The sequence below is a fragment of the Erythrolamprus reginae genome, chromosome 1 (assembly GCF_031021105.1).
Source record: "Erythrolamprus reginae isolate rEryReg1 chromosome 1, rEryReg1.hap1, whole genome shotgun sequence".
In the NCBI taxonomy this organism is placed as follows: domain Eukaryota; kingdom Metazoa; phylum Chordata; class Lepidosauria; order Squamata; family Dipsadidae; genus Erythrolamprus; species Erythrolamprus reginae.
Window position 1 is genome coordinate 296622257 of NC_091950.1, and position 23087 is coordinate 296645343.

Consider the following 23087-nt stretch of genomic DNA (forward strand, 5'->3'; position numbering starts at 1 on the left):
GCATTCAGTATGATGTTGTCGGAGGGGCTGCTTTCAAACAGAAAGGATTTTCAGTCATCTATTAGTAAAGCACCTGTAATCCAGTTGAGCATGTGTCTCACTTTCTTTTTCAACCAACCAGGAAGGTTGAATATGTTTGCTGTCTTCAGTTAGTTGCAAAAATAATAAAGATGGGATACAAATAAATAATATAAACACTAATAGTTTTTGAAAGTTACAATTACAATGGTTTTAAAAGCTTTTTAAACATGTTTAATAATAATTTTAATATATAAAATACAAAACTTGATTTTTATCGCATCTATGTAATGTTCTACCGGTATGTGTGTGTTTAAAAGCAATATAGACAGCCCTCCTTATCCACAATGACATCATCCGTGCTTTTATGTGTTCACAGTTGGTAAACATAAAACAGACCCTCTTATCCACAGTACAGGATTTTGTTATTTGTGGCTTTTGTCATGTGGTTCTGTTTAGAGAATCTTTTGTATGTTTCACATGTACACAAAATGGTGAATAGACCTTTGCACATCTATAACATATGCTTTCTTTTTCAAGATGTGTTAACAGGAATGAAACATTGGTGAATAAAAGGGACAGTGTATACATTCATTTGAGTGAACTGGGCTATGTGTGCATCTAAATAGGTTCTTCCTTTGCTAAATAACAAGTCAGTTTTGCAGTCAGATAAAACAAACAAGTATAAGTATAAAAGTGCAAGAATGTATGAATTTGTGTTGTATAGAAACAATGTCGTCTGGCGGGACCCAGGGGAAAAGCCTTCTCTGTGGCGGCCCCAACCCTCTGGAACCAACTTCCCTCGGAGATTAGGACTGCCCCTACCCTCCTTGCCTTTTGCAAACTTCTTAAACCCACCTCTGTCATCAGGCATGGGGAAATTGATTCCCCTGGGTCCTCTCCACTTTATGTATGATTTGTATGAGATGTATGCTTGTTTTTTATATTAAGGGTTTTTAAATTGTCTTTTTTAACTATTGGATTTGTATTGTTTTGTTGTTGTAAGCCACTCCGAGTCTCTGGAGAGGGGCGGCATACAAATCTAATTAGTAGTAGTAGTAGTAGTAGTAGTAGTAGTAGTAGTAGTAGTATTTTTAAAAAATATTGTTTGTTCAAAATAATTAAAGTTAATGACAGTTGGCGTTATAAAATAATGAGAACATTAGTAAAATATTCCTCTATGACTTAAAACTAGATTATAATTATAGTTTTAGTTCTGTTGATTAGATAAATTGCTTTGGCTTTTTAAAACATTTGGCTTCATTTTGTGTGTACCTTTTAGTGTGTTGGATTAGTTATAGAATGCAGACTTTATACCTGTATGTTTAAGTATGACTTCTAAACTAACTACCCTCTAAATTGTTGTACCCTCAGGTGCTTTGGAGAATAGTTTGACTTCCTCTTCTTTATGGCAACCCCTGAGATATTGGAACATTGCTATCATGTCCCCTCTGCTCCTTCTTTCCATTAAACTAGCCATACACAGTTCCTGCAACCGTTCTTCATATATTTTAGCCTCCAGTCCACTAATCATCTTTATTGCTTTTGTCTGCACTCTTTGCACTCTGTCTCAACATCCTTTTTACATCGTGGCGACCAAAACTGAATGCACTATTCCAAGTGTGCCCTTACCGTGGCATTATAAAGTAGTATTAACACTTCTTGCGATTTTGATTCTATCCCTCTGTGAATGCAGCCTAGATATGTTGGCTTTTTGGGAGCTGCTGTGATCCCTCTCACAGTTACTATTGTTGAGCAAGGTACCTGTGCATTTTGTTTTTCTTGCCTAAATGTAGAACCTTACTTTTTTCACCATTGAATTTCATTTTGTTAGATAGTGCCCAATGTTCAAGTCTGTCAAGAGCCTTTTGTATCTTGAGCCTATCTTCTGGAGAGTTGGCTATTCCTGCCAGTTTGGTGTCATCTGCAAATTTGATGATTTCTCCATCTATCCCCTTGTCCAAGTCATTGATGAAGATGTTGAATAGTAGTGGGCCTAAAACAGAACCTTGGGATATTCTACTGCATACTTCCCTCCATGTAGATGCAGTTCCATTGAGCACTATACGTTGAGTGCGGTTGGTCAACCAGTTTTGAATCCATCAGGTTGTGTTGCTGTCTAACCCACATTTTAAGCCTTGGAAACCAGATTATTGAAATCTGAAAACTGTTTTATGAACAATGGCCACATTGAAGATGAAATATGCTTTTATAATCAGTTTCCTGAGAATACAGATTGCCCTCAATTTACAACACAATTGAACCCAGAATTTATGTTGCTTAGTGAGAAATTTGTTAAGTGAGTTTTGTTCCATTTTATTATTCTTCCTGCACATTTGTTAAGTGAATTACTACAGTTATCAATTTAGTAACACGGTTGTTAAGTGAATCTGGCTTCTCCATTAACTTTGCTTGTCAAGACCCAGCAATATATGATTATTTATGACACTGCAAGTGTCATAAATATGGACATTTTAAATCCCATTGTAACTTTGCATGGTTATTAACTGCTGTTCTGTTCGGGTCGTATGTGACCCGAAACCAAGTTTGAGTCCCTGTAAAACATTTTCCCTGCATATCTGAAACTTGAAATTTCTTGACTTTTCATCATTTCAGGGGTTCTCTCTATGAGAATTTTTTTTGGGGGGTGGGTGGCTTAGTTTTTGCTGGGCAAAAAAACTTCCTAATGTTATGTTCGGGTCACATACGACCCGGACCGAAAACTCTTCATTTGAAGTGCTTATGTTTGGTCAATTTGAAAACTTTTTTCACTTGGAAAGTAGTCTGAACATTTCTGCACACAATGATATGAAAATTGAAATGAAAAAAATAAATCTTATTGGTTTATTTTGTGGATATAATGCATGCCCCCCCCCCGTTTTTGTGAATTTTTTTCAATTTATGGATAGTTTTGCTTGCAAAATCCATTCTCTTTTACTAAAGTTGGTGTGGGATTGGTAGCTTGAATATTTCTGAATATAAGAAAAATATAAAGGAACTGAAAAAAATGATTCTTATTGGTTTTTTAACATCAGAAATAAGCCCCACCCCTCGGCTGCTTGCATCCATTTTCACTTTTTATTTTTTTATGCTCCAAATCCGAAATATTCTTTAAAATCTTAGGCATTCATTTACTCAATTTAACAATGCTGATCATCAAAAAAATATTTGTGGGGGTGGGGGGAAAATGTTTTTTCTGGGCAAAAAAAAAGTCACGTTTACTCTGTTCGGGTCATATAGACCCGGACCAAAATGATTTTTTTTAGGTACTTGAATTTGATCTTTTTGAAAACTTTTTCAACTGGAAAACTAGTTTGAACATTTATGAACATAATGATATGAAAATTGAACTGGAAAAATTGAGACTTATATTTTTATTTTGATCAAAAAGCCCCTCCCTCCATCCTTTCTGAATTTCGTGTCAATTTCTATTTTTTAAGGCTACAAATCCCTAAGGAATTTTCCCCCAAAAGGTTTGATATACTAAATTGAACATTTCTGAATATAAGAAAAATATAAATGAACTGGAAAAAATGGTTCCTATTGGTTTATTTTTGCCACAAAAAGGCCACCCCCCCTCGGCCTTGCTGTGTGCCATTATTGTCAGTTTTTATACATATTTGGCTAGAAATATTTGGAATATCCTTTTGAAAATCAACCACATTGTAGCCAGAGAACTAATTTTATGAAACAAATCCATTTTACTAAAAAAAAGTATGTAAGTTTGAAATTAACAGCATAATTTTTATATAAATTGAAAAAATTGAACACGGGGGGAGGCATACATTTATATGCAAAATAAACCAATATGCATCAATTTTTCCAGTTCAATTTTCATATCATTATGTTCAGAAATGTTCAAGCTACAAATCCCACACCAACTTTAGTAAAATAGAATGGATTTTGCTAGCAAAACTATTCATAAAGTGAAGACTATTTTTTAAAAAAACGCTGGGGGCATGCATTTCATCAACAAAATAAACCAATATGTATCAATTTTTCCAGTTCAATTTTCATATCATTATGTTCAGAAATGTTCAAGCTACCAATCCCACACCAACTTTAGTAAAATAGAATGGATTTTGCAAGCAAAACTATCCATAAATTGAAAAAAATTCACAAAAACGGGGGGGGGGGCATGCATTATATCTGCAAAATAAACCAATAAGATTTACTTTTTTCATTTCAATTTTCATATCATTGTGTGCAGAAATGTTCAGACTACTTTCCAAGTGAAAAAAGTTTTCAAATTGACCAAACATAAGCACTTCAAATGAAGAGTTTTCGGTCCGGGTCGTATGTGACCCGAACATATCACTAGGAATTTTTATCGAATAGAACAGCAGGGTTAAGTGAACTGTTGAAAGTAAAAAACTATCTGCATTGATTTAATTTAAAAACGTGGATAATTTCTTATGGAACCAGTGATGAAAGTAGGGTGTAGGAACACTTGATGGATATAAATAGGAGCTTATTTTGAATTCCAGTTTGAAAAAAGAAAAACCCACTTCTTTCAATAGATGTTCCTTTACCGAAATAGAAATACATAGCATTGTGAGTCACCTATAATGAAGACAAAATAAGGAATAACTCGAACAGCTAACTAAATGAAGTAAAAGGTCAGTAATGACTGAATAAACATGCCATTTGCTACAGCTACAAGAAAATCCAGGAATGTGAAAGCATAACCCTCACAGACTAATTAATCCAAACATTCCTTCAGTAAAAGGAATAACGCAATGCTCATTACTGATTTTTATCGCAGCTGAACAGCAAATTATTGAGAATCATGTCCATCATTTCCCAAATCTTATTTCAAACCTGAGCCTGTAACGCTCACCTCATGGAAGCTTCTTACAGTTGTTTCCATTCTCATTAAACTGATTTACTGGACTCCTTGTCTCTGTTCAGCTTCAGTTTATTCCTACTTTGTTTAAAATTTGGGAAGTACTGGGAGGAGGGGACAGGACATTAATGGCTGCACTTGTGCAAATGGAGTGACAGCTGATTTATTACAAAGGTTATAAAGGAAAAGTATTAAGTGTGTTCCATTCGACTTGGCAAAAGGCACCCTGCACAATGTCCAAGAAAGCTCAAGAGAATCCTGTTTGTTAAAGGGGGAAAAAAGAGGGGAAGAGACAAAGGAAGGGGGAAGCTTAACCAAAGATGTACTCTTCTTCTTTTGAGTAATAATGAAGATAGTAAATCACAGCAACATGAAACAACTGTATCCGACAGAACTGGACGGTTCTGAGACTTTTGCTGTGCTTTTCCAATCATTCTGAATACCTACACTGAAGCACTAATGGGAGGGCAAACTTCAAAGAGAAATTTTGGCATGGTAGAAAGGCCTGTGAGACCATTACATGGATAAAGCTGTAAAATAGACTCCTCCATGCAAATTGGGCAGGGAGGAGGATGGAAAGTTTGAAGGGTTTATGGTGACCTAGAGATTTTTCTCTCTTTAAAGCACGTAGCAAGTTTTGTATTAATTCTTTATAGTAATATAATCTGGAGCTACGTTTATTGGATGCTTGGGTAAAAATGAAAGGCAGAAACAACTGTGTTAGTCAGTTTTAAAAACAAGTTGTTCATTGAAGTCACTTGATAAACATTTTATGTTTTATATAATCCAGAATACTTTGTAATGGTAGTTCCATAATTGGTTTGCTTAAAAAGAAAACCTGGCCTGTTTGAACATGCTAACGTGGCTTATCTGTAATGAATTCAGAGGTAACTTATTTTCCAGCTTGTCATGTTTTGAACGTTAAAACTAATCTTCCTTACTAATTTGCTATGGCTTTTAATTACTTTAAACATTTACAATGCACATCAAATGTATTTTCGGACCTAAGTCCGAAATATTGAATTTTGAGGTTAATTTTATTTCAAGTGGAACATGCACTATAGCAAAAAATTCTATCCTTTGTTTCATTGTTTCAATGTAGGGAATCTTAAAAGAGTAGGGGAAGAGAGAGAAATGATTATGAAAACAAATACCTCTTTAAAAATCTGGAATGATTTATGGTTACAGTATGGAATTTCTGTCTTGTTCACCATATGAACACACATATGCACAAAAGCACCCTGTGACAGAGTAACTGTGACTCCCACTGAGCTGTGTTTTGTAGTTGGAAGAAGCAATGGCCAACCACTCCTGTACTTTACCAAGAAAGCTACATAAATAGAAAATGCTTGAGAAGACAGACTGGAAACAGATTGCCTTGGAGAAGATTGGTCTTTATGTTAACTGGGAATTGACACCAACCACATAATCCTTTATAAATCTCAAAACAATACTTTTGGTATCTTTGACAGGGTGCAGTATTATGTTTAGGGTGCCTGTATTAAAGAAAAAGTTCATTTTAAGACTGAGTTGAAGAAAATTCCTTAGATCTTCAAATGATTAAGTATGTCAAAGCTCAGATGCTGTGAAGTACAGTGATTTTGAAATTCCCATATGTTGATTCTCTGTGTTGTGATTATTAGTATTTTTATATATTATTTGGATTCTTGCTTTTTGATTAAATGGATGTTGGTAACTGTTTCTTCCATTAATTTTAAAATGAACTCAATACATGCCCACTGTTTAAAAAAACTGTTCCCCCTCACAAATATTAAACTTCAAAGTCCTCTATTAACAATCCTTTATTATATACAAACCAATCTCATATCCTTTTTCAACACCATAACCAAATCAGTATACAGTACCAGCGCAACACAGTGGACCTCATATACTTAGACTTCAGCAAAGCTTTCAACAAACTCGACCACCATCTCCTAATCAACAAATTAGAAAAAAGTGGAGTAGACTACAACACATGCAGATGGATCAATAGCTGGCTGACCAACCGCACCCAACGAGTTGTCCTCAGCGGTTCCAAATCCACATGGAAGAACGTAGGCAGTGGGGTACCACAGGGTTCAGTCCTGGGCCCTGTGCTCTTCAACATTTTCATCAATGACTTGGACGAGGGAATAGAAGGGCAACTGATCAAATTCGCAGATGACACCAAGCTGGCGGGCGTAGCCAATACCCTAGAAGACAGGCTCAAATTACAGAAAGACCTAGACAGACTAACACAGTGGGCCCACACCAACAAAATGATTTTTAACATCGACAAGAGCAAAGTCCTACACCTAGGCAGAAAAAACCCTGGACACACATACAATCTGGGAGAAATCCCTCTTAGCAGTAGCGACTGCGAAAGAGATCTCGGAGTCTTGGTGGACAATCAACTAAACATGAGCCAACAATGTGCAGCAGCAGCTAAAAAAGCCAACACAATCCTAAGCTGCATCAACGGGGTAATACACTCCAAGACCATGGAAGTCTTAATACTACTCTACTACGCCCTGGTCCGACCACACCTGGAGTACTGTATTCAGTTCTGGTCACCACACTTCAAAAGAGACATTGAAACTCTGGAGAAGGTGCAAAAAAGAGCAACCAAGATGATTAAGGGATTGGAAACCAAGACTTACCAAGAGAGACTGCGGGAACTGGGCATGGATAGCCTAGAGAAAAGGAGGGCCAGAGCGGACATGATAGCAGTCTAAAAGTATACGAGGGGATGTCACAGAGAGGAGGGGATCACTTTATTCTTCAGGGCACCAGAGGGCCGGACGAGGAACAACGGCTGGAAGCTGAGCAAGGAGTGATTCAACATGGAGATAAGGGGGAACTTCCTGACGGTCAGAGCGATCAACCAATGGAACAACCTACCAGCGGACGTTGTGAACTCCAACACTGGACATTTTTAAGAGAAGATTGAACTGCCACTTGACTGGTGTACTATAAAATAAAATAAAATAATAAAATAAAATAAAATAATAAAATAAAATAAAATAAATAAATAAAATAAAATAATAAAATAAAATAAAATAAAATAAAATAAATAAAATAATATTTACCGTATTTTTCAGAGTATAAGACTCACTGGAGTATAATACACAACTTAGTTTTGGGGAGGAAAACAAGGAAAAAACAAATCTACCAGTGTCCGAGCAAATAGCTAAGTCTAATAATTTGAACATGGTGTTTATAGTTATTGACTTTCCTCATTGCAACAAACAATAAACATCAAATTTCAGCACACTCTGATTAGCACAAAAAAATAAAATTCTACCTTGCCTCTCTCCCTGCCAGCGATTTTCCTCTGTTCAGTTTTAGTTTTACTTTCATTTTAGCATGTGGGGTTGACTGCAGCTTCAATCAATCAGCTGAGGGTCGGGAGGGAGAAAATCAGTGGTTTGTGCTAATCAGACTCTGCTGCTGTTTGCTGCAAAGAGGTAAATTGCTGGGAGGCAGAGACTAAAGAGTGTGGGTGTCTGGGTGGGGCTACATTCAGTGTATAAGATGCACCCATGTTTTTACCCTCTTTTGGGGAGTAAAAAGGTCTTATGCTCCAAAAAATATGATAACTTGTAGAACTCCACAAACCATGTAGAGTTTCTTATAAACTTATCCAAACTATTGTCTCTAATCAATGCAGCTAATTTTGCCATCTCTGCCATCTCTATCAGTTTCAAAATCCATTATTCCACTATTGGAGTTCCCCTTTCTTTCCAATAATTGCATACACAATCCTTGCAGCTACCACCATATAGAAAAATACAGAATACGGAATAATAGAGATATTAGGAGAAGAGCAGCTTACAAGTCTAATTAATAATAATAATAATAATAATAATAATAATAATAATAATAAATAATAATAATAATAATAATAATAATAATAATAATAATAATAATAATAGACCTTAGAGGTTTTCTAGTCTAATCCTCTACTTAAGCAGGAAATCCTATACAAGTGACTGTCCAGTCTCTTCTTAAAACCCTACAGGTTCCAAACTGTTTTTCTGCTGATTTATTCATAATACCTAGAAAAAGAGTATTTTTATCTAGATTTACTGAAATGTTATTAATCCAGTCAAGGGTCTAAGAGTGAAAGAATAATTATCAGAATTATCTTCTGCACAGGATCAACTGATGGTCTAATGCCCTTGACCTATTCTGGTAGACATTCCAGAAGGATGCCATTCTTCATGGTACTCAAAACTGCTAAGAGATCTGGGGAAACTGGCAGGACTACATTCTTTTTACCTAATTTGTGACACAGGTCATCCATCAAGGTGACCAAAACAGTCTCAGTTTATATACTAGCCAAGCGATGAAATGACTACAGATAGTATCGTACATACAGTATGCATCTGGAGTTACAGAGCCACCACCTTTTCCAGGAAATTAAATGTTTGAAACTGGCCTGTAATTATACTGATCTCCAGATATGTCATTAGTTTTACTTATATAATAATAAGGCTGTACTTTTGTTGCACTTTTACCTGTTTTCCCTTACTAATAACGTGAACATTCAGGAATGTTATTCCCTAATAACATATAGTGCTCTTGCTAAGTAAACATGCAGATTGGGTAGCATTATGAGTAATAATAAAAGTATGTTTGTGGATGATGGAAAGTAGACCTTTACACAGGCTGGGTTCATTTTATGCTGAGTAAAAAAATGTGGTTTCCTTGTTTGTGACTTGATATGCACATCATGAGAAAGGCGGGGCTAGGTCAATCAAAACTTGGAATTAAGGTTGCGGGAAGAAAAATCAACAACCTCAGATGTACTGATGACACCACTCTAATGACAGAAAGTGAGGAGGAACTAAAGAGCCTCTAGATGCGGGTGAAGAAGGAGAATGCAAAAGCTGGCTTGAAATGCAACACTAAGAAAACTAAGATCATGGCATCCGGCCCTCTCAATTCCTGGCAAATAGATGGGTGGGTGGGGAATGGAGGTAGTTGCAGATTTTATTTTCCTGGGCTCCAGGATCACTGCAGATGGGGACTGCAGTCTAGAAATTAAAAGATGATTGCACCTTGGGAGGAACGCTTTAGTAAATCTAGACAGCATTCTAAAAAGCAGAGACATCAATTTGCCAACAAAAGTGCATATAGTCAAGGCTATGGTTTTCCCAGTTGCATTGTATGGCTGTGAAAGTTGGACCATATGAAAGGCTGAGCACCAAAGAATTGAGGCCTTTGAACTATGGTGCTGGAGAAGACTCCTGCGAGTCCCTTGGACTGCAAGGCAATCAAATCGGTCAGTCCTAAAGGAGATCTACCCTGACTGTTCTTTAGAAGGCTAGATCCTAAAGATGAAACTCAAATACTTTGGCCATCAAATGAGAAGGAAGGACTCACTGGAGAAGATCAAGGGCAAAAGAAGAAGGGGGCGATAGAGAATGAGGTGGCTGGATGGAATCACTGAAGCAGTAAGTGTGAGCTTAAATGGACTCCAGAGGATAAGTAGAGAACAGGAAGGCCTGGAGGCACCTCATCCATGGGGTCACACATGACTTTTCAACTAACAGTAACAACAACCAATGTGAACCGAGCCAATGCTATTTGCAAACCATGGTTTATGTTTTAGTATGCTGCATGCACTCAGCCAATTTATTTCAATAACTGAAGTTACATTAACTATATGTTAGAATGCTATATAATGGGATCATGTGACTTTTTTGCTACTACTTAAAGCACACACACACACACACACACACACACACAAACACAATCTCTTCCTGAAAACTGTGGCCACGCAAACTCCCATTTTAGCGAATGGGGGAAGTCGTGATTCATCACGTGACAACAATGTAATGCCACGACACCCATGTTCTAGACAATATAGAACAGTGATGGTGAACCTTTTTTTCTTTGGGTGCCAAAAGAGTGTGGGTGTGTGCGCGAATGCCCACACCCATAATTCAATGCCTGCAGAGGGTGAAAACAGCTTCCCCTGCCCCCTGGAGGCACTCTGGAGGCCAGAAACGGCCTATTTCCTAACTTCTGATGGGGCCAGTAGGCTTGTGTTTAGCCCTTCCCGGGCTCCAAAGGCTTTCCTAGAGCCAGGAGAGGGTAAAAATGCCATCCCCCATCTCTCCGGAGGTTCTCTGGAAGCCAAAAACGCTCTCCCAGAGCTTCTCTGTGAGCCAAAAATTAGCTGGCCAGCATACACATGCATGTTGGAGCTGAGCTAGGGCCAGAATACCTTCGGGACCGTCTTCTGCCACATGAATCCCAGCGACCAATAAGGTCCCACAGATTTGGCCTTCTCTGGGTCCCGTCGACTAAACAATGCCTTCTCTGTGGCAGCCCCAGCCCTCTGGAATCAACTCCCTCTAGAGCAGGGGTCGGGAACCTATGGCTCGCGAGCCAGATATGGCTCTTTTGATGGCCGTATCTGGCTCGCAGACAGGACTCCTGCCTGTCTATGGGATAATGGGGGGGGCGGGCCCGGCGCTTCTGCTGCTGAGCCCAGTCTTCTCCCGGTGGCTTTCGACTCCTCCCGCCGAGGAGCTGCAAGGCTGGCCTCGGCTCCCCTTCCCTAAACCCCCGCCAGCCCCCTCCTTCCCTTCCCACCCTGCCCACCTTCCCCGAGGCGTCCCTTGCCCATCATCCCCTGCCGGCCAATGGGGCAGCGGGACTGCTAGATGGGCAGCTCTTCCGGCGAGGGTAGTCCTCCGCCCGCACAGAAAGCATCCTCCCTCACACCCAGCGCCGGCTCCATTCTTCTCGCCTTTTTCCCGCCTTCCGTCTTTGGGGCACAGCAGGACAACGCCGAAAACCGCGGCATCGAGCAGAAGCCGGGGGACAGCTGCGAGCGGGAGCCCCAGGAGGGAAGTACCGGCAGCGCCCCGCCCAGCTGAAGCTTCACTGGCGTCGGCAAGTGTCCTTTGTGGCCCGGTGGGGGGGGGGGAGCTGCAGCGGCCGTAGGCAGTCATAGGGAGATGGCGGCGGCGAGAGGGAGCTCCAGCTGGGCTGGGGGTTCGGGGGGGCCATGAACGCCGCCCGGAGCCAATGGCTTCTTTTGGGCTTACTTGAATTCCTGCTGCTGGTAAGCGCGCGCGGGTGGCCGGGTGGGAAGGGCGAGGCGCGAGGGGGAGGCAAGTGGAGAAGCGGCGAGAGAGAGAAGTGGACCAAAAGAAAGAAAAGGGAAAGAGAGGGAGGGAAAGAGAAATGGAGAGGAAGGAAGGAGGGAGGGAGGGGAGGGAGGGAGAGAAGGAAGGAAGAGAAAGGAGGGTAGAAAGAGAGGGAGAGAGAGAGGAGAGAGAAAGGAAGAGGAGAGATAGAAAGGAAGAGAGAGAAAGAAAGAGGGATAGAAAGAGAGAGAGAGAAAGAGAAAGATAAAAAGAGAAAGATAGAGGGAGGGAGAGAAAGAGATAGAAAGAGAAAGAGAGAGGTTGGGAGAAGAAAAAAGAGAGAAAGATATAAAGAGAAAGAGAGAGAAAGGGACATAAAAAGAGAAAAAGAGAGAGAAAGGGAGAGAAAAAGAGAAAAAGAAAGAAAAGTAGAGAGAGAAAGAGAGACAAAAAGAGAGGGAGAGAAAGAGAGAAAGAGAGAGAGAGAGATAGAAAAGCAGGGGGGGGCACACCTATTTTGCCAGCCCTCGGATGGGCCATAGGGATCCAGTGTATGTGGAGGGAGAGGTCCCCAGCTTCTGTTCTGCAGAGGGGAAGCCAAAGCCCCCGCATGGGTTATGCAGAGTGCCAGTGTTTGGGGCAAGGTGGGGGGTGGGGTCTTCCTTAACCCCCATTTCTTTGGTGGGGCTAAGAGGCCTGCCCAGCAGGGCTGATGTGTTGCGGAAGGTCTTGTCGAGGGAGACCAGTGGAGCCCCCCCCCCCGCTCCCATCCCCAGGGAAGGGGTTTTTGGCATCACTGCCACTGGCTTTGGAATGAAGCCCCCGGCCTCTTCAGGGGGTGGAGGGAGGGGTCCATAGCACAGGGCTGGACAATGGCTGAAGACAGTTGACTGCAGCTTTCAGAATTCCTCAGCCAGGAATATGAAGAAGACAGTTTGAAAATTTAAAAGGGAAGGAAGGAAGGAAGGAAGGAAGGAAGGAAGGAAGGAAGGAAGGAAGGAAGGAAGAAGGGAGGGGGCCCCCAGACACTTAGGCTGTATGGGGCCCCAAAATTCCTGATGGCGGCCCTGCCCCAGAGGAGCCGCGTGGGTCTTCTCCTGGTGAGTCACCGCGGCAAGGATGCAGGCGAGGGAGAAAGGGGAATCCGGGACAGAGAGAAAGAAAGAGGGACAGAGAGAAAGAAAGAGAGGGACAGAGAGAAAGAAAGAGAGGGACAGAGAGAAAGAAAGAGAGGGACAGAGAGAAAGAAAGAGAGACAGAGAGAAAGAAAGAGAGGGACAATAGGTATGGGTAAGGGCACACCACCTGTAGTCACTGGATGGGGGGGGGCTACTGGGGTGTAGTAGGTATCCCTACAGCTGACATCTTACCCATATGGTGGGCCATGCTGGGGTATTGAAAGTGACAGCTGAACACGGCCGGCGTCAGCACCCGACTAACCCGTGACGAAAAGAAGACAGCTCTTCTAGAGGTCTACTAAAGTTCTATAGCACAAGGACCAAAAGAAACCTGGAGTTGGCCTTGCTTGCAGACAAATCCACAAATTAAAGAAATAATGACTCATAGCCTTCTATTCACCCCCACAGTACTGCCCTTTATTGAAGAAGATGACTAAAAGAAAGAAGGATGAGGAGTATCGTACTTTTCAGCAGGAGTGGACAGACGAATTTGCCTTTGTGGAGAGAGCAGGTTCACCAGTTTGTCTTATATGCAATGATAAAATTGCATCCATGAAGCGGTCAAATATAAAGCGCCACTTTGACACACGCCATGCTTCATTTGCATCGAAATATCCTGCAGGGGACAGCAGGAAGAAAGCCTGTCAAGAGTTGCTGTGCAAAGTGCAAGCTAGTCAGCAGCAACTTCGAGTTTGGACCCAACAAGGTGACTTAAATTCGGCTAGCTTTGTTGGTGCTTTGGCAATTGTCAGAAACGGAAAACCATTCACAGATGGGGAGTATGCCAAAACATTTATGCTTGATGTTGCCAATGAACTTTTTGATGATTTTCCGGATAAAGCCAAGATTATCAAACGGATAAAAGACATGCCTCTGTCAGCAAGAACAGTTCATGACCGTGCCATCATGATGGCAAATCAGATTGAGGCATCCCAAGTGAAGGACATAAATACAGCTCTGTTCTTTTCTCTTGCTTTGGATGAATCAACTGACGTAAGCCATATATCTCAGTTCAGCATCATTGCAAGGTATGCTGTCGGTGACAAGTTACATGAGGAAAGTCTTGCTGTTTTGCCTCTGAAAGGGACAACAAGAGGGGATGATTTGTTCAAGTCATTCACTGAGTTCACTAAAGAAAAAAATCTACCAATGCATAAACTTATTTCAGTGTGTACTGATGGTGCTCCATGCATGGTAGGAAAAAACAAAGGATTTGTAGCGCTTCTTCGTGAACATGAAAAAAGACCTATCCTTGGTATTCACTGCATCCTACATCAGGAGGCACTTTGTGCTCAGATGTTTGGTGAGCAGCTTGGTGAGGTGATGTCACTTGTTATTCAGGTGGTCAACTTTATTGTTGCCCGTGCTTTAAATGATCGCCAGTTTAAAACACTCCTGGATGAAGTTGGGAATAATTATCCTGGTCTGCTTCTGCACAGCAACGTGCGCTGGCTGTCAAGAGGGAAGGTGCTCAGCCGTTTCGCAGCTTGTCTGAGTGAAATACGAACTTTTCTTGAAATGAAAAACGTTGACCATCCTGAGTTGTCCAACACTGAGTGGCTCCTGAAGTTCTTCTATCTTGTAGATATGACTGAACATCTGAACCAGCTCAATGTGAAAATGCAAGGCGTTGGTAATACAGTTTTATCGCTTCAACAAGCTGTGTTTGCATTTGAAAATAAGCTGGAACTGTTTATCGCAGACATTGAAACAGGTCGTTTAATACACTTTGAAAAACTGGGAGAGTTTAAAGATGCATGCACAGCAAATGACCCTGCACAACATCTTGATATTCAGCAGCTAGCAGGCTTTACATCCAATCTCCTGCAATCATTCAAAGCGCGCTTTGGAGAATTTCGTGAGCACACTCGTCTTTTTAAGTTCATCACTCATCCACATGAGTGTGCACTGGACAGCACTGACCTGAGTTATATCCCTGGTGTCTCCATCAGAGATTTTGAGCTACAAGCTGCTGACCTGAAGGCTTCAGACATGTGGGTGAATAAGTTTAAATCACTTAATGAAGATTTGGAAAAACTTGCACGACAGCAAGCAGAGTTGGCAAGCAAACACAAGTGGAGAGAAATGAAACAACTCCAACATGCAGACCAGCTGATTGTCAAAACTTGGAATGCACTTCCTGTCACATACCAAACACTGCAGCGTGTGGGTATTGCTGTACTGACAATGTTTGGCTCTACCTATGCATGCGAGCAGTCTTTCTCACATCTAAAGCACATCAAGACTAACATACGTTCACGTTTAACGGATGGAAGTCTCAACGCCTGCATGAAGCTAAACCTCACCACGTATGAACCAGATTACAAAGCCATCAGCAAATCCATTCAGTACCAGAAGTCACATTAATGGTAGGAAGTATTCTATTCATCGTTGGTTAGCAACAGCATTAAAACGTTATTATGTTATAAAAAAAAGAGTTCGGAGATTTGTTGTTCTTTAAAATTAAATACAAGTCAATGTGTGCACTTTATGTACAGTGAGACTATTTAATAAAGTTCAATTATTTATTACGCTGGGTGTGCCTGCTTGTATGTACCACTTTAAGTAGTAAATGCTTTAGTTCCCTATGGGTCTGAGCCTCTCTTTTTTGTTCATTTTCTGTAAGACCAACACTTTTAAAAGGGCCACTGACAGATACAATTGCTCCAGCGGTCACTTAGTACACAAAGGAGTGTTCCTCTCTGCTGCACTAAGCCACCGCTGGACCTAAACAATAATTCGCTGTAAAATAATAAAATAGATAATTGACATAACTTACAATGCATTGTGTGACATGTCCAACATTCCAGCTTCTTTCTTCTGCGAATGCCTCAAAGCTGGCATTCTCTCAACATCAGGTGGGAAGAATGCCAGCTTCCAGTCATGCGCAGGAAAAAGAAGAAGCCAGACTGCTGGACTGATGTCATGCATCGCAAGCTCACAATGTAAGTTATTTATTTAATTTTTTTACTGCTAATTACCATTGTTTCAGTCCAGTTGTGGCTTTATACAGCAGGGAGGAGCATTCCTTGCTGTACTAAGTGAACATTGGAGCGATTGATCTGTCAATGGCCCTTTAAACATATTGTACGGCTCTCGCGGAATTATATTTCAAAATATGTGGCGTTTACGGCTCTCTTAGCCAAAAAGGTTCCTGACCCCTGCTCTAGAGATTAGAACCGCCCCCACCCTCCTTGCCTTTCGTAAGCTACTCAAAACCCACCTATGTCGCCAGGCATGGGGTAACTGAGTTACCCCTAGGCTACGGTAGATTTGTATATGGTACAACTGAGTTGTATGGTTTTAATAATGGGTTTTTAATGTGCTTTTTTAACATATTGGATTTGTGATATTGTATTCTGTTGTGAGCCGTTCCGAGTCCTCGGAGAGGGGCGGCATACAAATCTAATAAATTAAATTAAAATTAAATTAAACAGCTTGCATGCCAGCAAGTATGGCGCTGCGTGCCATAAGTTCACCATCACTGCTTTAGAATGATATGGGTTTTCATTGTTGTTTCTTAAAATCTATTTTCAGGAAACAAACCAAGCTTTTATTTAACCTACTGTATCTATTTCTTTAATGGAATTTAAGACTCTTTAATTTCTCTGAAGGAAGATTTGCAAAGAGATCCATTTACTGTATACAACAGCTTTCAGCCTGTTCCTTATCCCCTATCTGTGGTTTTCCCTATTTCATTGTCTTAACCTAAAGCATCTCAAGTATCTGTATGTTTAGGCAGCAGCACAGAGTGGAGAACAAATGATTAAGTAACTGAATGTTTAAAATTCAACTAAATGCACCAATTATCATCTGTTTAGGACTTTCTTATCTTGCGCTATGTGATGCTTAATGGCAGATCCATTGTCTTAGCTCAAACACATTAATGAAGAAATTAACCCAGTATGTCTGATGTCATAGATGATAAAAAGATGAACCCTTGGATTAATTGATTTCACCTCACTTTTTTACAAATCTTTTACAACTAGTCCAGGAGAGAATCTTTAATATATAATTAAAAGTTTATGTGTTACTGGTGAGTGTTAAAAGAACTGAAGAAACTTATAAATATTCTGCAAAAAAAAAAATGCAACCGATTTAACTGGCTAAAGGCACTTTACTTGCAACCAACTTATTATAAAAGTGGGTTCTACTTATTCACACCTCTATTAGCTGCAGATATGAGGTCTGAAATATATGGAAAGTAAAGCTTATGGTTTTTGTTCCTGTTTGTAGAACTTTTATGTTTCAATGTGCATGTGTGTGCTGGCCAGCTGATTTTTGGCTCACACAGAGGCTCTGGGAGGGTATTTTCGGCTTCTAGAGAGCCTCCGGGGGGATGGAGGAGAGTGTTTTTACCCTTCCCTGGCTCTAGAGAAGCCTTTGGAGTCTAGGGAGGGCAAAACATGAGCCTACTGGGCCCACCAGAAGTTGGGAAACAGGCCGTTTCCTGCCTCCAGAGGACCTCCGGGGAGCAGGGTAATCTCCCAGGCATTAAATTATGGGTGTGGGCACTCGTGCATGCACAATAGCATGTGCCCACGCTCTTTCGGCACCCGAGGAAGAAAAGTTTCGCCATCACTGATATAGAATATACAATGTAGAATGTAGAAAATAGAATATAGAATATAGATCAGATCAGAACAGGCGTTCTTTATTGGCCAAGTGTGATTGGACATACAAGGGTACAAATAAGCAACCAGGAAAAGATATCAATATAAATCATAAAGATACAAGTAACAAAGTTACAGTCATGCCGTCATTTGTGGGAGGAGATGGGTGATAGGAACGATGAGAAGACTAATAGTAATAGTAATGCAGCTTTAGTGAATAGTTTGACAATGTTGAGGGAATTATTTGTTTAACAGAGTAATGCCGTTCGTGATAAAACTATTATTGTGTCTAGTTGACTTGGTGTGCAATGCTCTATAGCATTGTTTTGAGGGTAGGAGTTGAAACAGTTTATGTCCAGGATAAGACAGTTATAAAAGTGCAGACTTAGTAATTTCTCTGTAGAACTGTATCAGGAGTGCCTTGGGAAGTTTGAGCTTCCTCAGTTAGTGCAGAAAGAACATTCTTTGTTGTGCTTTTTTGATTGAATTTTTGATGCTGGGTGTTCATTTTAGGTCTTGAGATACGATAGAACCTAGAAATTTGAAAGTCTCTACTAAATACTGTGTTGTCTAGTATTGTAAGAGGTGGTAGAATGAGAGGGGTTCTCCTAAAGTCTGCCACCATTTCTACGGTTTTGAGTGGATTTAATTCCAGTTTGTTCCGGTTGCACCACGAGTTACTAGTTGTTCAACTTCCCATCTGTATATGGATTCATCGGATTCATTGTTGTCTTGAATGAGACCAATCACTGTTTGTATCATCTGCAAACTTCAGTAGTTTAACAGATGGATCATTTGAGATGCGAGAGAACAGAAGTGGACCCCCCCACACACACAAAACTATGGGGGTGGGGGTTCCTGTGCTAATATGATATTGCCTAGCTTCACCTGCTGCTTCCTGTATGTTAGGAACTTTGTGATCCAATTACAAATGTGTTCAGGTATCACTAGCTGATTTAGTTTAGTTAGAATGTCCAGTACGATGCTGAACTAAAGAGGACCCTTCCATAGGTCTTTGGAGATTCAAGATTAACAGCATCATATATCGAATTATTTATTTGGTTGTTTGTTTGTTTGATTTTTATGCCGCCCTTCTCCTTAGACTCAGGGCGGCTTACAACATGTTAGCAATAGCACTTTTTAACAGAGCCAGCATATTGCCCCCACAATCCGGGTCCTCATTTTACCCACCTCGGAAGGATGGAAGGTTGAGTCAACCTTGAGCCAGTGATTAGATTTGAACCGCTGACCTACAGATCTACAGTCAGCTTCAGTGGCCTGCAGTACAGCACTCTACCTGCTGCGCCACCCCAGCTCTATTAGTTAGTGCTATGGAATTTAGAGTACTTGATGACAATGTATATTTCGACAATAGTGTAAACTGTTTCAGATTGGAAGCATTTATGATTTTTTTTTTAAAACGTTTTTAAAAAGTTCAGAAGCAATTTGTGACTTAGATGGATAACAAAGCTGAAGCCTGATAATACAAAAATAATGAACATGAGTTTCATACCACTGGCATTGAAAACTATGTGACAGTATTAGCATCTAAAATGTACAAACTGCCTTAACTCATGCTGGCAAATCTAATCACTTCTTTACTAAGAAGTGATTCTGGGGAAGACTTAAGATAAAATGTTAACATTTGTTTGTTTCCCACTTGGAATAAAAGGGAGATAGCACTAATCAAATCATGTGATAATTTGAAGGGAAAAGTGCTCCAGTGCCTCAACTCTCACAACTTCTTCATTTGTCCCAATGTTGACTGTGAGTTAAATAAAAGTGTTGACACTTGAGATTACTTTGAGTCTGGAAAATTTAATCAGCTAAGACCTTGGAGGCTATAAATTGCAGCAGAAGCCTCTAATTCATCTTCTAATTCTGTGACAGGGGCTAAATTGCCAGTATTTGGCCAGATCACCTTAGCAGTGAATTAATTATAAAAAGGACTATGAAGGTCAAAATGCCAGAATCTTTTTCAAGGGCCTCTTATTTTCTGACTTACAGCTTCCATCAATTCATCCACTAGCCATGAATGGGAACATCATAGGTGCCACTAATTTTGTACATACACATCCCATAGGTCTTCATTATGTTGCATTGCATCAGTCTCTAGTTGCTGATCAGTCTTGACAAACAGATGCCTGAAACATACTTGATGCTCATTTCAGAGAGAGAGAAAGAGAGACAGACAGACAGACAAACAGACATACAGACAGATTTATCTACATCCTGGTGATTATAAACAAGCTAACTTTCTGATCAGTTCATTGTCTAAATTCAAAATGGGGATGGGAGTAAAATGAGTTATGCAGGAATATTTTTTCCCACTAACATGAAAATGAGTACTCTTATCCATGACATTAAGTTAATTCAAAAATATTTGATAACATACCCCCCCCCAATAGTGGCTCTGTTTGCTGTCATTAATGCAGCACTACAAAGGTTTCATAGGTTACATGGAAGTCATGACTATTTTGTTGCTAATCCATTATTACTTTCCTTACTTGCCCTTGAGTAAATAGGACTGCATCAGCAAGCTGAAGTAAGATAATTCAAAGTACGTGTAAATGAAATATTTTTCTTGGTAATATTGTAAAAACATTAAATTCATTTGTTATTGTCAGAGTTAGAAATCTGATGACTAGAAACTGGGAGTACATGAGTTCTACTACTACTGCCTTAGATGCAAAATTAGATGGATAATTCTTGCTTAGTCCTAGGAAGGAGGCAAGGGTAAAACATGTTAAGAAAATGGCAAGGAATAGTCCTGGCAGTTGTGAGGAATAAAAAAACAATCTTGAAGACACACATAATGCCAAAGAGATTAGGTTTAGAAATATATTCCTTACTAGAACCTAATTTCCCCCCCAGAAACATTTCTATGGAAGTAGAATGGTCTTGGCTCATTTCAATCCTAGATAATATATATTCAGGTGTCATGTACAGTAGATTGTATTGTTTGCTAAGTTAAAAATATAGTTCATTGAGTTAAATTTGTCTCCCAGTAGCCACACTGACTCATCCATTAGAACATAAAATAGTCCTTCTATACAAGGCCCATCTATCTGGTAGTAATATTGATTGTCAAGACTAGCAAAACTAGATAAAACAGCATTCATTGAATTTGTCCTGTACCCTGGTAAAGTCATTCACATGAGTGACAGATACTATGAACTGTGATAATAAATTCTACAGATTGGTTATGTACTATGTGAAAAATCAAAAATGCACTTATGTGAAGAAGAGTATTTTGTTTTGTTGAATGATTCTTGGCCCTAATACAGTGGTACCTCTACTTATGAACTTAATTCATTCCGCGACCAGGTTCTTAAGTAGAAAAGTTTGTAAGAAGAAGCAATTTTTCCCATAGGAATCAATGTAAAAGCAAATAATGTGTGTGATTGGGGAAACCACAAGGAGGGTGGAGGTCCTGTTTCTTCCCAGGAGATTCCTAGAGAGGTCCCATGGTGGCTTCTCCCCACCTTTTCCAGCCCTGTTTTCCTTCCAGGAGATTCCTAGAGAGGCCCTACAGAGGCTTCTCCCCGTCTTTTCCCGCTGTTTCTTCCCAGGTAATTCCTAGAGAGGCCCCACGGAGCCTTTTCCGGTTACAGTTTCAGAGGCTTGTAAGTGGAAAATGGTTCTTGAGAAAAGAGGCAAAAGAAATTTGAACACCCGGTTCTTATCTAGAAAAGTTCGTAAGTAGAGGCGTTCTTAGGTAGAGGTACCACTGTACTTTGAGAAAAGGTAAAAGCCATGATTTTTCAGATCATATTGATTAGTTGTTGGCAAGTCAATCTCCATTTTACAGAAAACCCAAGGCTTCATTCCTGCATATGTCAATTTCTTGATTTTATCCCAACATACTTAATTTTACACTTCCTTCAATTTACCACACTTGCCATTAGACAATTCATCAATATAGTTTTCTTGGCAGTACTGTTTTCTCAGATATAGTTTCAACTGGTATAACCTACAGCTGATCAGTCATCCGAATATGATCCAGGGCTGACCCCGCTAAATTATTAAATTCTTAACAGATATGCTAAGCAGTTGCTCTGACTTATAGGAGATCATTCAAGAACAAGCATGCATTCACAGAAGGATAAGTAGGTAAATAGATATAATGGGTTCTTTTTGATTGAGCTTTGAGATTGTCCTGTCCTACTGAATCATCAGTTCAAACTGCTGTGCTGTTAAAGAGAGGGTGTGTGTTGCTGGATAAACTTTCTCAGAGCCTAGATAACTAGGATAGAGATCAACATTTTTCATCAGTTTGCAACTTCCCTGCCTTAATCATTGGCCATGACCACTGACACACTGTCAGGAGAGAGGGAGACACACAGAGAGGCAAAGAGAAGGATAAAGAGATAAAGGGCCTTGTCATGTGATGCTTTCTTATATTGCTATTGACACAGGGGACTTTAGGACCATATTTTAGAGTGGGCCCTGTGCTGTGAAGAGGGAAAACATTTCTCAGCTGTGTAGTTCTCAATGAACTGGAGCTCAAATATTGTTTTGAAGCATTTTGTAGGGAGAAAAAGTAAGTATATGTGTATTTATTTAAAACTTATCCATTGGGGGAAAGGAAGGAAGGAGAAAGAAATGTGATTTTTTTCGGTAACGTTTGATAAAGCTTGGGAAAGACTCTTCCTATTGTCCAGGGTTTATTCGATACAGCACTTGAATATTTTATTCTCCCAGATTGCAGTGTTCTGCATCCCAATATGATATAAAGACCATTGACTACAGTGGGATGTAAAGGGAATAAACCTGCACTGTCAGACTATTTTTGAAAGAAAGCAAGTAACATTAAATCAGTAAATACATACTCAAAAGATAATGTGTGGGTTTCTACAGTAAAGTGAAATAATGTATTTTATTTTATTTCAATTTTATTTTAATACTTTAATATTAAAGTATTTTAATTTCCTTTAATATTTAGAATCATTTAAAAGAAACCATCATTTAAAAGAAACCATCTATTTAAAGTATCATTTTCTTCTTAATACCAAAAAAATCAGCACTACAGTGGGTTTTTGCTACAGAATGATACAAATAACCTATGAAGAGTTTGTCACTTGAAGATACATTTTTAATAGGAAATTACTGTTTTATAAATATATATCTAAAGCATAAAACTGAGCCAGCCAAGTCACAAATGTCCGGAACATAGCCTAGGTATTTACTGTAAAGCTTTTTTTGTTTTTGTTTTATATTTACAAATAACTCCTACATACAAATGTACCCATTACACTATTTTGGGAGGGTAGTGGGTAAGCAACTTCATTGCAACTCAGATATTGAAATAGGTTGTCAGTACAGATATATTCATTTCAACAATAAG

At 39.7% G+C, this 23087-nt stretch overlaps 2 protein-coding genes across 2 annotated transcripts in view; both read left to right on the forward strand.

Annotated features, from left to right (window-relative positions):
- PRDM1 (PR/SET domain 1) overlaps positions 1-23087 on the forward strand; it is a 124110-nt gene that overhangs the window by 26409 nt on the left and 74614 nt on the right. The window lies entirely within an intron of this gene.
- Positions 13557-15494, forward strand: LOC139174547 (protein FAM200C-like). Its single transcript, XM_070765021.1, has one exon. The coding sequence runs from the start codon at positions 13557-13559 to the stop codon at positions 15492-15494; it is 1938 nt and encodes a 645-aa protein (XP_070621122.1).

What these genes read in the sequence shown, in the direction of transcription:
- LOC139174547 (XM_070765021.1), top strand. Translation starts at nt 13,557, where the DNA reads ATGACTAAAAGAAAGAAGGATGAGGAGTATCGTACTTTTCAGCAGGAG.